This window comes from Ursus maritimus, unplaced genomic scaffold (genome assembly GCF_017311325.1).
Source record: "Ursus maritimus isolate PB19 unplaced genomic scaffold, ASM1731132v1 scaffold_29, whole genome shotgun sequence".
Lineage (NCBI taxonomy): Eukaryota > Metazoa > Chordata > Mammalia > Carnivora > Ursidae > Ursus > Ursus maritimus.
In genome coordinates, this window is record NW_024425452.1 from 13,777,539 (window position 1) to 13,794,799 (window position 17,261).

Consider the following 17,261-nt stretch of genomic DNA (forward strand, 5'->3'; position numbering starts at 1 on the left):
AAATATATACATAGCAAAATATATTTATTTGTAGCAGAAAAATATCCATAATATAATTTCTATATATTGTTTACAATCATAATAATGAAACTAAAATTAAAATCTGCCTTCTAGCAAAGGCAATAAAGTCCATTTACATGGAAGCGTATAAGCAAATATTTCACAGTGGTATTGTGTTCATTTTCTAAGGCCGCCATAACAAAGTACCATGGACTGAGTGGCTTAAACAACAGAAATGTTTGTCTCACAGTTCTGGGGCCTGGAAGTCCAAATCAAGGTGTCAGAAGGGCTGGTTCCTTTGAGAGCTGTGAGGCAAGTATCTGTTCCAGGCCTGTCTCCTCTTGTAGTTGGTCATCTTTTCCTTGTGTCTTCATATCATCTTCCCTCTGTGTGTGTCTCTGTGCCCAAATTTCCCGTTTTATAAGGACACCCTTATTGCCTCATTTTAATTAATTCTCTCTTTAGAGACCCTATATCCAAATAAGGTCACATGCTGAGGTCCTGGAGGCTCTGACTTCAGTATATGAATTGGGGGAGAGAGGGGAGTACAATTCAACCCATAACACTATTTTAAAATATTTTTTTACAGGCAGAAATTATCCTGGGTGTGAATGTTCTGTGCTGGTTTACATTATAGCAATTACCAACATTGAAATGTTTTCAAAAACAGCTATGTGAAAGTAAAATTATATGGATCAAAATAATTCATAATCACTAAAATTTGTATTTTGTTTTTCAGAAAGAATTTGAGTATTTGTCTAGACTATGATATAAATCAGCATAATTTTTATACAGCTTAATGAAGTCATCATGCTGTTGTTAAATACAGAGTTATATTTAACAGATAAAGGATTCATAGCATGCATATAGACTTCTTGCATGTGAAATACATAAATATATGAAAAATAGTTACTCGAAAGTGAATAATACGTATATATGTAGATACATTTACAGTTTGGTACAAACATATTTGCGCAGATCTTACTTTAATCATGACCAGGGGCTTAAACATATCCAGTCATAGGAAACTGGTGGGCTGTAGATACTGATTTGCAAGGTTACTTTTCATTTTACTGAGAAAGGCAAGAGTTTTGCATATGTGTCTTAGGAGTCTCAAAATACTAGAAGGGTAGGAAGCATAGGTACTTCACTAAGGACTAAACAGCAGGAGCCAACATTCAGCAAACTTTGAATTGTCATCATACTTACAACCCATCCAAAAATATAGATTGGTGGAATGAGAAAACTGAGGTTATATATTTAAGAATATGACAACGGAAGAGCTAAAATTTATCTTACTATCATCATGTAAATATCAGTGACTGTAATGATAAAAAGGATTTGGGGATCAGACAGAGCTTGAACATTTAAGGGATTCCTCAGTCTATTTCCACAATGTTTAAAATATAGTACGGTAACCCGTGCCTTAAAAGATTTGTAAAGGCCAAATGCAATATAATCTGAATATCTATCTAAATGAGAGGCAAATTATAAGTGAATTTTTACATGGTGTGTCACAACACAGGTGGCTCTAAATTGCTTAATTTTGGCCTGTGAAGTTTGGGAAAGTATTATTTGGGGAGGCACATTACCGTCAAATGACCTGAGTCAAGGTTATTTGGGGATGCTTAGAGATGTTAGCAATAGAATTGGTTACAACTTGGGGCGCCTGGGTGGCACAGCGGTTAGGCGTCTGCCTTCGGCTTAGGGTGTGATCCCGGCGTTATGGGATCGAGCCCCACATCAGGCTCCTCCGCTATGAGCCTGCTTCTTCCTCTCCCACTCCCCCTGCTTGTGTTCCCTCTCTCGCTGGCTGTCTCTGTCTCTGTCGAATAAATAAATAAAATCTTTAAAAAAAAAAAAAAGAATTGGTTACAACTAAAGGAGAAAGGAGGAAGAACGATGATAAGGGAAGAAGCAGAACAAGGGTGGGAGCAGGGAGGAAAGGATCAGGAGGAAGAGAAAAAGAAGACACTCAAGGAAATTCAGTAACTCTTCCTGGGGGTGTTGTCTTGAAAAATCCAATAATTGGCAGTCTTTGTAAGTCACTGTCTTAAAAATCGCTTATAGAGTCAGAAGTTGCACTGTGGCTATAACATTTATCCATCTAGAAAAGCCTAAAAACAAACAATAACAAAAAAATGTGTACGTACTGGTGCTTTTGATAATGTAATATTTCCAATGACAGCATCATACACAGATTGAAAAAATACTATTTTTCAGACAACATAGATGGACCTAAAGATGATGGGGTTTGTAGTATTGTGATATATGACTCAAAATACAGTGACAGACATGATGTCACACACGCATGTAAAGTTTGTAAGCTTTCACGTATTTTGAGAATATAAAATATAAACATTTTATATGACATGATTAAAATATATACACATAATTATATGAGTAAACTTTTTTGTATTATTTAACTGCATTCATTATACAGCTGTGTTTACAAACAAATACATTACATAAATACTCAATTTCTCCCTCTAATTTCTTGGATCTTTTACTTAGGTAAAACAGACATCATTTTTATATGATCATATCATGATTACATGTTCTCTGTATAATCAGGAATATACGGTATGCAAACATGCCCAATATGCATTGGAAATGTTAACATTCTCTACTGTCTAAATAGCTGACCAAAGGGAGTATTCTCATTTTAAAACTACGTAAAAACTATGACGAAAAATATCTGATATGAAATTAGCTAGTCTGGGATTCTACCTCTGAAAATGACTAAAATTGATCAAAGAATACTAAAACTAAGTGGGATATAAATTACTTAGTCAAACTGTTATTTTATTGATGAGAAATTTAAAGAGAGATCAAATTATGTCTTACGGTTACTCAGCCAATTGGGAGACAAGTCCCAGTTCCCCATATTTCATTTTCAGAACATTTTCTCTTTTATCATGGCAACTCCCTTTAGTCCCAAACTATATTTTGACTTTTCTCCTTATACCAAAAGATCACTCATTTTTGGATTGGAATACCAAAATGTCAAGCTGAGCCACCAGCCTAAAACAAAATGGTAGAATTGGAGCCAAGGAGTGACCTGAGACATTTTGTAAATCCATTCATCCATCCATTCATTTATTCACTCTTTTGATTTAACATTTGTTGACTCCCAGTGTGGGTTTTATATTATATCAATTTAAGTAAACTGGAACTACCCTGTAAGGTTCTGGAGCAGGGTTGGCCACAAAAGAAATTTGGGTAAGATTTGGAAAGTGAAAGTGAAGCGGTAACCATATTTGTATATTTGTGCTTAGAAGACTTCCATATATTCAAGCGTTATTACAGTTTAGTTATTACCGTTGAGATCTGCTGGTTCACCTATTTAGTGTGGGGCAGCAGCTGAGCCTGCAGCTCCTTCAGATCCCACTAAATCTCCTGCTCACTTTCTCTGAATCCAGGGTCAGGCATGTGGACACATCTATGAGGAAAGATTCGGTAGCAAGTAAATCATCTGCATCATTGAAATTGGAGGCTTGGAGATAGGTTCCAGTTTATCCTCATGGCTTCCAGATCATCCTCGCAGGTTCTACGTTGTCCTTCTTTTCCCCAACTCACCCCTTTTCTTCCAGTCTTCTCTGAACACCTTAAGCCCAGCATCAAAGGCAGAGCAAAGCCTTACACGGACTGTTTAACTACCTTCCACCATCGCGTAGTGTCAAATCCCTATAATGAATCTTTATGATATCATTCCCCAGAGGGATTAGACAGCTCCTTTGTATTTGGTCAATTATTCCGAGCCACTTACATCATAGAAGGGCAGTACTTGTTCTCACTGGAATAGGTACTATATGGATATGAATTTTCCTTCTCTGCCCCTAAGGTTTCTGCCAAAATCACTATCCATGAAATTATAGGATGCCTTATTTCTATCATGGAATTTTAATGCTGCTTCTGATCAAAAAGCTCATTTAACAGCAAATGAAATGCAGAATGGACTCGTGCTCATGGAAATTCTTCTGTCTCACCATGTTACCCATCACCCTGCAGCAGATGGCCTGATAGGACAGGGGAAAGGCCTCTTTCAGGACTCAGTTATGCCACCAGTTGGTTGTCAGTATCTTGTGCAAATGGACTAATATCCTCAGGAAGCTTTATATGCTCTATATCAGCAACCAGTATAGGACTCTCTCTCTCTTGTCCTCTCTCATGAGTCTAGGAATCAAGGGGTGGAAACAGGACTGGCTCCTCTACTCACTCTTCCTGATCCAACTAACAAAATTTGTGCTGCTTGGCCCCAAAATGTTGGGCTCTGTTGGTCCAGAGCTCTTAGTTCCCAATAGTAGAATGGTACCATTAGTACCATTAGTACCATTACCATTACTACCCTTAGCAGTGATTCCATGTAGTTAGAAATGGAGACATCCACACGGTCACTTTGGGCTCCTCAGGCTAGTGAATCAACAAGCTGATAAAGGGCTGCTATAGTATACGGGTTGATCAATCCTAAGTATCAAGAGGAAACTAGGTTGATTCTACCACAGTATGGGAAAGGAGGTTATCTGAAATGTAAGATACCACCTGGAACACACCTTAGAACTCCCATGTCCTATGATAAAAGTCAGGGGGAAACCACAGCTCAAAGCAGTCATTACTGCTAATGGCCCAGATGCTTCAAGAATTAATATTTCATTTACCTCACCAGGTAAAGACCAATGACTGGCAGTAGTGCTTGGTGAAAACAAAAAGAATATGGACTGCATAGCAGAAGAAGGAAGCTATAAATACCAGCTACAACCATGTGACCAGTTACAGAAGTGAGGGTTGTAAGTTATGAGTGTTACTTTCTTATTTTGATATTAATGTATTTGTACCCCTATGAACCAATTCTTTTTTTCACTTCCCCATCTGCCTACCACCTCGTGTAAGTAGTTTTGATGGAAGCTAACCTCATATTTCATATTGAAGGGACAGGATATCAAAGGGGCAATATGACCCAGCTAGAAAAGGAAAGAACAACATCCAAAGATGGATAAAAAATCGGAGAATGGTTTTCCTATTATATTTTTTTGGAAAGTATGAATGGTAATAAAATGTATGTGCTAGTGTCAGTTTGACAAAGATGGACTGCTGTGGCTTTATACTTTGTCAAATCAGCTAAACTGAAACCCAAACTCCCAGAATTCTCTTCCCTGCTTGGTTCTGTGTTAAGGTTAGCCATACAAGAAATTTGTGCAGGAGCTGAAGTGAAGCAGCAGCCAAGTTTATGCTTGGAAGATCGGTAAAGTGCCAGGTTTTCCTTCTGCTCACACACATTCCTGCTTATTGTGGGGGAACAGCTGGGTCAGCTGCTCTTCCAGCTTCTACTGGATCTCCATAACATCAGTTTCTCCAAATCCTGGCCCACAGTTCCTCCTGCCAGGTCTTCGCCTTCCCCTTCTCCACACCCTAAGCAAGGGGCATGTGGAGCTCATGGGGAAGTTCACCAGCTTGCCCCGTCGGTCACTCACATCATTGAAGTTGGGACTTGCTGAGAAGTAGAATGGTTTCCAATATGTCCTTGAAGTTCCAGCCTATCCTCCCAGGTGTTAGTTCTCCTCATGCTCTCCTACTCCACACCCATTTCCCTTCCCAGTCGCCTGTGCTCCAAACTTCAGACCCATCACCAGAAGCAGAAGCAACGGTCTTACATGAACTCTTTAACCAGGTCCCGCAATGGCAGACAGACAAATCACTGTAATAAGTCCTTTATTCCTTATCACTCATATGCTTCTATTTCTCTTATCTAACACTAACTGACATACTCCCTGGTATGCATTGAATTGTGTCCTTCAAAATGATATGTTGAAATCTTAATCCCGGGCACCTATAAATGTGATCTTATTTGAAAATAGGGTCTTTTACAGTGTAATCAAGTTGAGATTTGGTCATTAGGGTGGGGCCAATCCAGTATGGATGCTCTCCTTATAAGAGACACAGACAGACACATTCGGAAGGAAGATAGCTGTATGAAGGCAAAAGCAGAGATGAAAATTATGTTGACACAAGCCAGGGAATATCTGGGGCTTCCAGGAAAGGATATTCTCTTAGAGGTTTTGGAAGGAATGTGGCCCTAGCAGAAGCTTGACTTTGGACTTCTGGCCTCCAAAACTGTTAGAAAACAAATTTCTGTTGTATTAAGCCGTTCAAATTTTGGTAAGTTATTACAGCAGCTTTTGCAAACTAATACAGTTCTCTAGTTGGACTATTTCACATATTAAGTAGGAGGTGGGAGGCAGTATCAAAGAATGAAAAAGTGTCCATAAGATTTGGTAACAAGGAGGCTGTTGGTGGATGACATTGGTGGACGATCAGTAGAATGGAATTATGAGAATCAAATTGCAGGAGTTGAGGGGTGAATAAATATAAGAAAGTGAGAGGATTTAAAGCAAAATTATAATGATCTTCATTATAAGTCTACCTTTATAAAGCAAAAAGTCACTGTTGTAGGTGGAATTGGTATCTGCTTAATTTCAACAATGACTTGCTACACATTGGCTTTGCTTAGAATAATTATGCCCTTTAAGTTATCTTTCTGAACTTGTTTTTTCTTAAGATTAAAATAATATCTACCTCAAAAATATATTGCAGGGATGAAAGGATACATAAATGAAAAAAAATGTTATGCAAACTACATTGCTATTTTCTTTTTTTTCTTCTGCATTTTCTATTTTATTAAACTTATAGTTCCGCCCCATCATCTATCTTTTAACTAAGAAATACTCCTTCACAATGCATGACAACCACATAGATTTTCCCAGCTTTGAAAGTCATGTAACCTATGCTTAGAGATTTGTCCAAATTTGCAAATGTGCCGGTGTTGACATCCCAATGTATTCCTCTGTGTGGTGACTGGCAAGGTGGTTGTTATTTTCAGCACTGGTTATAAAATGCATTCCTATTACTTTTTTTTAAAGTTTTTTAATTCCAGTATAGTTAATGTACAGTAGTTACGTTGCTATTTTTCTTTTTACAATTGCTATTTTCTTACCAAAACACATTTATTGCATGTAAGTACGTATATAAGAAGTTGTAGGGGCGCCTGGGTGGCACAGCGGTTAAGCATCTGCCTTTGGCTCAGGGCGTGATCCCGGCGTTATGGGATCGAGCCCCACATCAGGCTCTTCCGCTATGAGCCTGCTTCTTCCTCTCCCACTCCCCCTGCTTGTGTTCCCTCTCTCGCTGGCTGTCTCTATCTCTGTCGAATAAATAAATAAAAAATCTTTAAAAAAAAAAGTTGTATGTATTATGCTTGATGGCATAATTAGGATCAGAAGTTATATATGCAATTATTACAGCAGAAGTTCTTTAATAACCTGTACTTATAAATTTTGGATATAGGTATTCATTCATTCTCTTTAACTTTAGTAACACTTATTGATACATCTGTAATCCGTAAATGAATCTTTGTCCCTAAGTCAGTTAGAGGGAAAAAATTAAGTTGAAAACTTTATCAAAAAGAAGTAAAATTATTTATATAATCAACAATAAGAGATAATGAAAGAGAAATCTTCTTCAGATCGTTATGGTTTCAGTTATATTTATTTATGCATGTGTGTGTGTGTATATACATACATTATATGTTATATAATAGGGAGCAGGAAAAAATAGTTAACCAAGAGTGTAATCATTCTATAATCTAACCACCAAGCACTAAACCTGGTCACGAAAAGCATTCAGAAATTGTCTGGAAGATACACCAATAAACTTTGGAGGAAAAGTGGCATTACTCTATTTCCATAAGACATGTACTTTACAGACCACAGGACTTCTCCAGTCTTTCCAAAATTTCTGCTATTATAAGTATTTTACCTCCTTCCATCACCCTCTGCCTTTGAATAGCTTATCGAGTCTAATAAAATGGTAATGATGGCCACCCAAGGAATGAGCATATATCTTTCTCTGGGCATTTGACGTTAATACCACAACACAATTTATGGAACCTAATGTTCAACTCTAGTATGGAACACATTAACAAGGGACAACAAATTAATAAATTATATTCTCTGGAATTTTTGTCAAAAGTTTCTCTCAGGAGCAGCATTAGCTTGAAAGTGTTTGACTTTGACTCTGTTAGCTGACTGATATTTTCAACTGATTTTTTTCAACCAAAACAAATGTAAAATAATAAAATTCTATGAACTCACGGAGCATCAATTTTCAGAATACCTAATTCAATGCTGTATTTACATATCAAGGGTAAAGATGCAAATTGGTAAAATAATAATATTAGACGAAATTGAATGACAAGCATGGGAAAATAGAAAAACAAGTTGAATTCTCACTATGAAAATTCAGTTTTCTCTCTGCAGAGTTTTTTTTTTTAATTGCCAAGTTATTGTTAATGTTTTACAGGTTTCCTGGCATTACATCATCCCCCATTTTTCCCCTGCAGAGAGTCTAAACATGTGCTACTGGATATAAATACACACAGGAGGCCCCCTCATTCAACGAGAAACAAAGAAGTAAGACTATTACACAGATAGTCCAACCACTTTTAATCCTTCCTAATCAATGAGCCATGCACCCAGAGCTCTTAGGAGTTGAAAAGCTCTTCTGTGCTATGACTCTTAGGACCCAAAATAGGAAATCAGTCAAAGAAAAATTGACTGACCGGCACTTTATACCCATTTTTAAATTTATAACTTAAACGTTAAATGGACCAGGATTTCTCAACCTCAGCATTATGTACATGAAGGTCATTCTTTATTGCGTGGAGGAGCTGTCCTGTCCATTGTACAAGGTTTGATCGCATCTCCCACTACCCCAGCATTTCTACCCCCTAGACTCCACTAGCACTCCATCCTCCCACCCTCACCAACTGCGACAGTCAAAAACGTCTCCAGACATTGCGAAATGTTCCCTGGGGACCAAATGCCCTAGTTGAGAACCACTAGGTTCTCAGGATTCAGCACGAATCCCTGAACTCTGAAGAGACCCAAGCTAGGCTCGCGTGCTATCCTGCACAGAGAAAACGGAGTCCACCACGAGCGCCCTGCTCTGCTATACTGCTCTCAAGAGCCCAGGAAATCTTCCTGAGTGGAAGTTGTCAATGTACATTCTGAAGTATGTCCGCAGAAGAATCACAAATCTTAGCAAAGCAGGACGGGGGAGATGATGTAAATATGAAGCTGACTGTGAACTGGAATGATGACAGCTTAACTAAATATATCCAAGTAGTGAAGGTGGCTAATGACATCGAGCAGGCTAGCTTCAAATGTTTTTACAATGGAGTACAAAAATTTATATTCATTGCAGAACGTTAGGAAAAGGTTGAATTCTGCATAGCACATTTATACATATATTTGTACATACATGTACATGTGCATATACATGTGCACATACATGCATATACATGTGCATATGTGTGTGTATATATGTGGAAAATTAATTCAAGTACAGCACTCAGCACAGTGCCAGACACATGGTGAGCGCCCATTAAATGGGTAAGTGCTGGCTGCTATTCTTAGTAATAGTAATATTGGCATTGATAGTTTTACCTATAATATTTAATTCTTTGTACATTTAAACATTTTAATACCCAGGAATATTTCTTCTAAGACACACCCCTCTCTCTGTTTCTCTCTCTCTCTCTCTCTCTCTCTCCTCTCTCTCCTCTCCTCCCTCTCAGTATCTCTCTGCCTCTGGCTGTAGGAAATTCCTCATCTTGAAAGGCCCAGCTCAAGGGTGCACACCTCTCGGTGGCTTCCCTGAAGGTCCCTCACCTTCCCACATGAAGAATTAATTTCCCCTGCATTTGTGTTTCCACAACACTTAGTGCATACTTACATCATAGCGCTTAGCACATTGTATTATAGTTATTAAAGTCTGTGTGCGGCAGGCCCACCACAGCCCCTAGCCCTCGGGCTATGAGCTTTTGAGATTTTATTTACTCGGCCTTATGTCCCTTGTGCTTGCTACATGGTAGGCGCTCAGCAAAAGCATGCCGACCTCAGCTGAATTATCTGGAAAATTCAATCATGTGGAAACCTCATTTCCCAATAATGCCAGATATACGAGGTGTGACTGAAGAGCAATGCCTTCTATATAGAATTTGGGGCTGTCAGCCTCATATGAAAAGATTAAATAAGTGAAATGATGCAAAGTGTGTTAACTTTTTACCAAGAAAAATAAAAATCTGGATAAATATCAGAACACTCCTTTAAATTGCACACATTTAAATATGAGTAGGAATAAACGGGGGAGGAGGGAGATGGTGGAACTAGAATATATTATTTTAAGACTTTTAAGTCTTGCGAAGATAAATATGTGTGATAGACATGACATAATGGGTCTTTTAAAAATTTTTCATTGCCTAACACTGTCAAAAAATTCATATACTAGATGGTTAATAGATTAGACAATGTCTTGAATATAAAACATATCTATAAAACACCAGTCTGAGTTAGAATCCCCACCACAGCTCTCCTCAATAATAACGTAGGGGAAAGTGAGCTTTATGTATTGAAATATGTATATACATATACACACACATTGTTGAATGCACTGTATTAAAGCACACAGTCTGCACTGACATTTCAATTGTTTCTGAGTTTAATTCAAAACACTCAGTAAAATAAGACCCACAAGTCTGAAGACAGAGTTTTACAAAGAAATTTCAAGAGGTGATCCTAACTTTGAAAATGGCCAGAAGTGCTAGTTTCTTTTCCTACTTCCACTTTAGTTCTTGATTTGAGAAATACATGAAGGCATAGATAATCAATACTAAACAAAATATAATCATAATTGGATTTCAAAAGCACCTTTTTTTTTTAGTTTTTATTTAGATTGTAGCTAGTTAACATATAGTGTAATATTGGTTTCAGGAGTAGAATTTAGTGATTCATCATTTACCTATAACACCCAATTCAAAAGTACTTTTTAAAATTGAAATTCTTTTTGTTTTAACTGTGGTTACATGATATATAAATGAAGTATTTTTAATCTCTTCCTCCTCACTTTCAGAGAATTAAAGTGAAGGCTCCCAGTTGGCAGAATAACTTCTCATAGTGTAAAAGGAAAGAGATATATTTATTTATCTATCTTCATTTTCTGTGGGGGAAAAATGCCTTCTATGTCTTAATTAAAAATAAGAGCCACTTATTCTAAATGCTAGTGTTTTGTTTAGTTTCTTGCCCGCCTCTACCTCGAGAAGTTGGGAAGGCTATTTTGTAAACATGTAGCATGAAGTTGTTTCATTATTGTCTCTGTCTCAACTATAATTACACTTGTTTCTGATTATAAAAATAATGTTGGCTACAAAAATTTAGGAAGTACACAAAGGGGTAAGAATTAAAATTTCAAACCCACAAGCCTGCAATAAACACTTAGTGCTTCCTTCCGATCTGTTTTCCACATGAATTTATTTAAAATTAGTATAATTATGCCTCATACTTCAGTCAATTAATGTTATAGTGTGAGAACCTTCAGGTGTTATCAAATATTTTTAAAACAAAATTTCTACTTGTTATATATAGTATCTCCATTTTCCATAAAATAAAGTGTGATTTTTTATCTTCTGTTTAACACTGAAATGTCCTCAATTTATGTGATTGCAAATAATAATACTGTAATAAACATTTATATGTGAATCTTTGTCCAATTTGTCGGCATCTCTGATGTTTCTGTATAATTCATAAAACACTAGCCTCCCATCTCCATCACTCTTCAACTGTATTTCAAGGAAGGGTTTGATTATTTATTTGACATTTGCTTTCAGGGACAAGTTCAGAGACAGCTTCCATGGTGTTGCTATTAAGTTGGGTGACACTCATTTCATTACTAAACTTAAAGATGTACCAATTCCTTTTTTATGAATCAAAGATCAGGTGATTTTTTATTAAGTAAAGGCATCTGGCCTCATACTACTTACTTTATCTTTATATAAAAATAGGTATCAGTAAATGGTAGCTATTGTTACTATAACAACCACCTACTTTTGGTTCCCCTATGCATACAATCCTCTAAACCCTAGCAAACTAGATGCCCCTACTGAGCTATATGAGTATATTTTAACCAATATATTTATAAAGTATCAACTATGGTCTTTGTACAGTGATAAGCACCAGGTCTTCCCAAATCATCTGAAATACTTTTATTGTTCTGAAATACTTATTATTCCTTTCATTTGTTTCATATTTGTAAACTGAAATCCTAAGATATACAGCAATTTCCCCATAGGGAAATTCCAAGTCCATGTTGTTATTGCTATACATCACTATTTTCTATGGTGGCTGAAATCCTACAAAGAAACCTGAAATATTCTAAGAGGCACATGTACTGTTTCTATGTTGTCCATCCCTTAAGTATATTTATATACTTCTTTGGAACAAAAAGTGGAGTGCAAAAAGTGAATCCTGGATGTATAGACAAAGACAGGGCTGCTTCTTACACTACAGATTAACGAACCTCTAGTAATGGATGAATGCCTATTTTGAAGACAAGGAAAGCATTCTGCCAGAGATTCTCTCAGCTGATCAACAGTATATAAAATTGAAATGTAGGGTATAGATGCATGAGTTTGCATGTTTCAGAGATTGAAAAACTGGGAAAGAAGCCTATACACATTAGCAAAAACAAAACCCACAGAAAGGAATAAGTATAGCATAAACCTACAGGATGAGTCAGCAACAATACATGATAGATTTCAAGAATGTCAATTTAAGAGAATTGAATTGATATGGAATTTACTGAATTGAACTTTTATAAATACTATTCATAAATTGGATAGCAACTTATGCAATCTATACCATCCTAGAGTTCAGAATGGCAAGCCAACAGAGTATCAATCAAATATGTACATGTATTTTTGATTTTAGAAATCATTTCTCAAAGATTTAGGGAAAATATTAAGGATATTAGGAAATCTTGGATCTTAGAATAGATCTAAACCCATGTTAAAATAAGCAAAGACTTAGCCAAATTATACTCAGGAGTACTGAAAAAACATGCAGATGTAGTTGTAGAAACACTGAGAGTAATATTTTTCAAATCAGGTATAATTAGAGAAATAGCAAAGCTTCAAGAGACACAAATGTCCCATTTTCTGAAGAAATTGAAATTCTCAAAACTGTGAAATCTGATAAGCTAAGCGTCAACACCCATAAATATCCCAAGTGTATTATTCATAAAAATCAGCATGGGTTCACCAGGAATGAGTCTATAAATTATTATCAATAGTCTTTTCTAGCAGTCCTTTATTTTCATCATGTTTATTATGTCTTAATTATGCAGTTCCCATACTTAGAGAATAGAGGTGAAAGAAAGTGAAACAGATGGCTAGTTTAGTGGATAACATTTAAAAATGTCTGGAGCATATACAACAATAGACTTAAATAAAAGTTAGGATTTTAAATTGTGATCAATGTAAAGTCTGTATTTAGACTCAAACAATCAGTAAGTATACCCCAGAGGATAAAGACCTGGTGTATCAATGGTTCCTGTAAAAAACACTTGGGATATGAAATAACCAACTACAAATTCTGTATGAAAAATATTGTGAATGACTAAAAATGGAGATAATTCAAGTATTTTAAGATATATTAATGGAGTATTATTCCAATCTTGGGTAATAATAATTTCAAAATTTTAATTTCTATCAAGCAAATTAGTGCTGAGGATTAAAAAAATTATTTAAGACACTATCCTTTCTTTAAGGAACTCACAGTCCAAGTGTGGAAACAAACAAAAAATTATAATTAAAATATTGGTTAGTTATGGCAATATAATTAACTAATATTTGGAGTATAATTTTTAATTCTCATCACGTAATCTTATTTTTTTTAATTTTATCTATTTGAGAGAGCACGAGCAGGGGGAGGGGCAGAAGGAGAGGGAGTAGCAGACTCCTTGCTCAGAACCTGACTACCTAGGGCTCGATCCCAGGACCTGAAGGCAGACGCTCAACAGACTGAGCTACCCAGGCACCCCCCTCATCACTTAATTTTAAAAGACACCATCATTATTTAGTATTAAAAAAATAATGTAATATGCCAGGCTCTGTCTCTGACAAAAACAAACAAACAAAACGCAAAAACTTAGTATGAATGAAACCACTGGATTGAGATTTAAACAAACAAACAAAAATCCACCCATAGACAAATAGCTGGGAAATGTTTGAGCTGAGAAAGGAACACAGATTTTTCTGCCTTGGAATTACTGCTCTTAAAATAAGATGAGCACTTATTAAAGTACGTCCGGCTGAAACAGTATTTCACAGGTATTAAGTATTACACACCCAAAGGAAAAGATTTCGTAGTCAAATAATTTTGAGGAAGACTAGGTTTCTTTTCTCTAAAGCCTTTCTAAGACTTTAATATTCTGATGTGCATTGTGACTCTCCTAGAGAATGGTCTAACAGGTGGGATTTTCACATGCATTTGACCTCAGAAGATTTTTATTCTTTTTTCTTCATTGAGTATTATGAGGGGCTATTGTCCTGTTGAGCACCCACTGGGAACTCTGATACTCTTGAGAACCAAGACAAATCTAAATGTCAAAGACTGGAAATAGTCGGCAAGGTGAGGGAGGAGCCTTGGAGGGGACAAGATAGCTGTCTTTAAATATCTGTCTCATCAAAGAAAGACATACCATTTCACCAAAGGGAAGATCTAGATCTAATGAATGGAAGCTACTGGAGACAGATTTCATCTCAACATGACATATCAACTAAGAGTTTAAAAAACAACAGAAGAGCTGTCCAACAAAGGTGGCATATCACCTATAGAGGTGTTACCCAAGAGACTTCACTGGGGGAAAGGTCAGAGAATTCCACCAAGTTTTCTTTTCAACTCTTCTATTTGAAGGTTCATTGCAGTAATTATCAACTGATAATATATTTAGTATTTCAGGTTATCTGTCCATTTTTGCACCATTTTGAATTAAGCATTTTACAGACAGAAGACATACAGGTTAATAGTCAGAACCTGTTGCAAATGTAATGCCTTATATCAAAATACACATAACAGCACACATGCAATTTACGTTTATGCCAGGGAGAAATAAAGCTGCTCTTCTCTAACTTACAAAACTCTAACTTACAAAACACTAAGTTATTTAAATCATTTTAATTATTGATTTTATGCATGTGTACTAAAATGGAAGTTTTCTCATTTACAAAACGAGACAAGTGGCCTGGGAGCATGAGACCATCTAGTATACAGATTGGTGTCAGGAGGGAGGGAAAGCTAGGAAGGCACTTTTCAGATCAATTACTCTTACTTTCAATGGGTCTATACCTGGCTTTCAATGTCATTACATCCAAAGAAAACATGATTTGATCACACGAGTTAGCAATGGATTTTACTACAATTAACCTTTGTTTGCATCGTAAGTTAGATATAAAGTCATTACCTATTTGTGTATTCCTTGATGATCTGATATATGCTAATCTTAATTGTTTCATTTTCAAATCGGCTATTGCTCTGGTCCTTGTATATTCGGAATTCAGCTGCTGTCACTGCTTCCCCATGAGGAATTTGAGTCAGATCAAACCGGAATTCTTTGTAATGCCTTCGCTGGTGAGAAAAATCCTTGTCTCTTTCAACTGAAGAAGAAAAAAAAAAAGGAAGGAAAAAAGTTAGTCCTTTATAAAATATGGAAATTAATGGTAAATTCTCCAGCTTTGAAAATGAAAACAAACAGTACGATATTATAAAACTGGGAAAACACTAGAACCACAGACCCATACACGTTTCCAGTGGAAGGAAATTCCACAAACCAGCAACCTTTAGTTCAAAAGCAATATAACCTCTGTGGTTTCATACAAATTCCTGGATCTTAAATAGAAGGGCTATCCAAAAATGTTTTAAAAAGCAAAGGTTGTAAAATGATTACTAGTATGTATCAGGTACCAGAACACAGAAGGGTCCATACAGGAATAGGAATACGTTATGGAAACCCCCAGCGTTCCAGGTGAAGCCAATGATGAGATTTAGTGCACCTGAGGGAGGAAAATAGGAAGGACTGAGAAATTGCAGGCACATAAGAACGATAATGTTTATGACATTATAAAGGTCAAGTAAATAAAACAAATTCATGTTCACAAGAAAGATTACTTCAAAAATGCCTTCCCCAAAAGAATTTTTTTCTCCTTTTAGAAATGAAATGTTCTTTTATTAAAAAAAAAATAATAACACTTTTATTACTTCATACAGATTGTTTAGTACAATCTCCCTACCCATGGTGCAGCATAAAGCCTTCCAAAGACCTCTGTCTGTTCTTACTCAAAATAGAGAGGGAAACATATTTTCCCCCTTCAACAACCTTCCTGCTAAATGAAGTCAGAAAACTTTTCCTCTTGGCAACATTATGGAATGTTAAAGAATTCAGGACAGTAAGTGTCAGGCATATTATTATATAACTTGGCTTTGTAAAATAGAATTTTATTTCATACAGTCTTTATCCACTGGACACCAAACACCTTCTTAAGGAATTACCTATTCAAAGGACTCGTTTCTAGTAATGCACTATCATTTGATGGAGTTATGTTTCTCAGTAATGGTAGCTTTCTTAAATTCTCAGTTATCTAGGATACTGTAGGACAGGATCTCACTGCAAAGCACTGTGCACAAGGCATCTCATAATTGCATCCTATAATAACACTTGTGCATGTTTCCAGTGATGTGTTTCATTGCTAAAATTTTGTTACAAGAAGATAAAAAATGTATAAATTGTATAAATGAATCCACAAGTTGAAAGAGTTGCATGAAGATATGAAAATATCTTGAGGTGGTTCATTGAAATCATGTCAACTCTGCTATAAATATCTGAAACTTGGGGTCCTAAACTAGAGGAAGAAGCAAGATAGGAGGAGAGAAGAGGGTCATGACCATCCAGGAATGACTGTGGAAGCCAAGGTTACCAGAACTCTGTGTTCCATGGCCAGATGGGTTCCATGTCTGTGAGGAAGCTCAGGACAGAGGAATGCATAATTCCCTGCCTTCATCCTTCAAAACAATCTTTGGTTTGTTTTCCCCAGAAGTAGGAGGTGGTTTAGGAGAGCGAGGAGCTCATCTCCACTTCTATCTCCCATACCTAAGCCAGCAAAGAAGAATATAAGCTACACCTGGGGGCATTTCTGTCCTGTGGAGCTTGGCAAGGATGGTGCTCTTGGACTGCCTGGCTCACGCTGACACCACCTCATCTGACTCATAAACATATATATGGATGATCTCCCCAGGAGTAGAACCTCTTAGACCAAGATAGTGATTAAAAAATATATATATATATATATATATATATATATATATATATATATATAT

General features: G+C 36.4%; 1 protein-coding gene across 2 annotated transcripts in view; it reads right to left on the reverse strand.

Moving 5' to 3' along the window:
* BMP5 (bone morphogenetic protein 5) overlaps positions 1 to 17,261 on the reverse strand; it is a 116,879-nt gene that overhangs the window by 40,172 nt on the left and 59,446 nt on the right. For both annotated transcript variants that reach the window (XM_008691761.1, XM_008691760.1), the window contains exon 2: positions 15,352 to 15,544. In XM_008691761.1, coding sequence (XP_008689983.1) covers positions 15,352 to 15,544 — 193 coding nt within the window. The remainder of the gene's footprint in view (positions 1 to 15,351; positions 15,545 to 17,261) is intronic.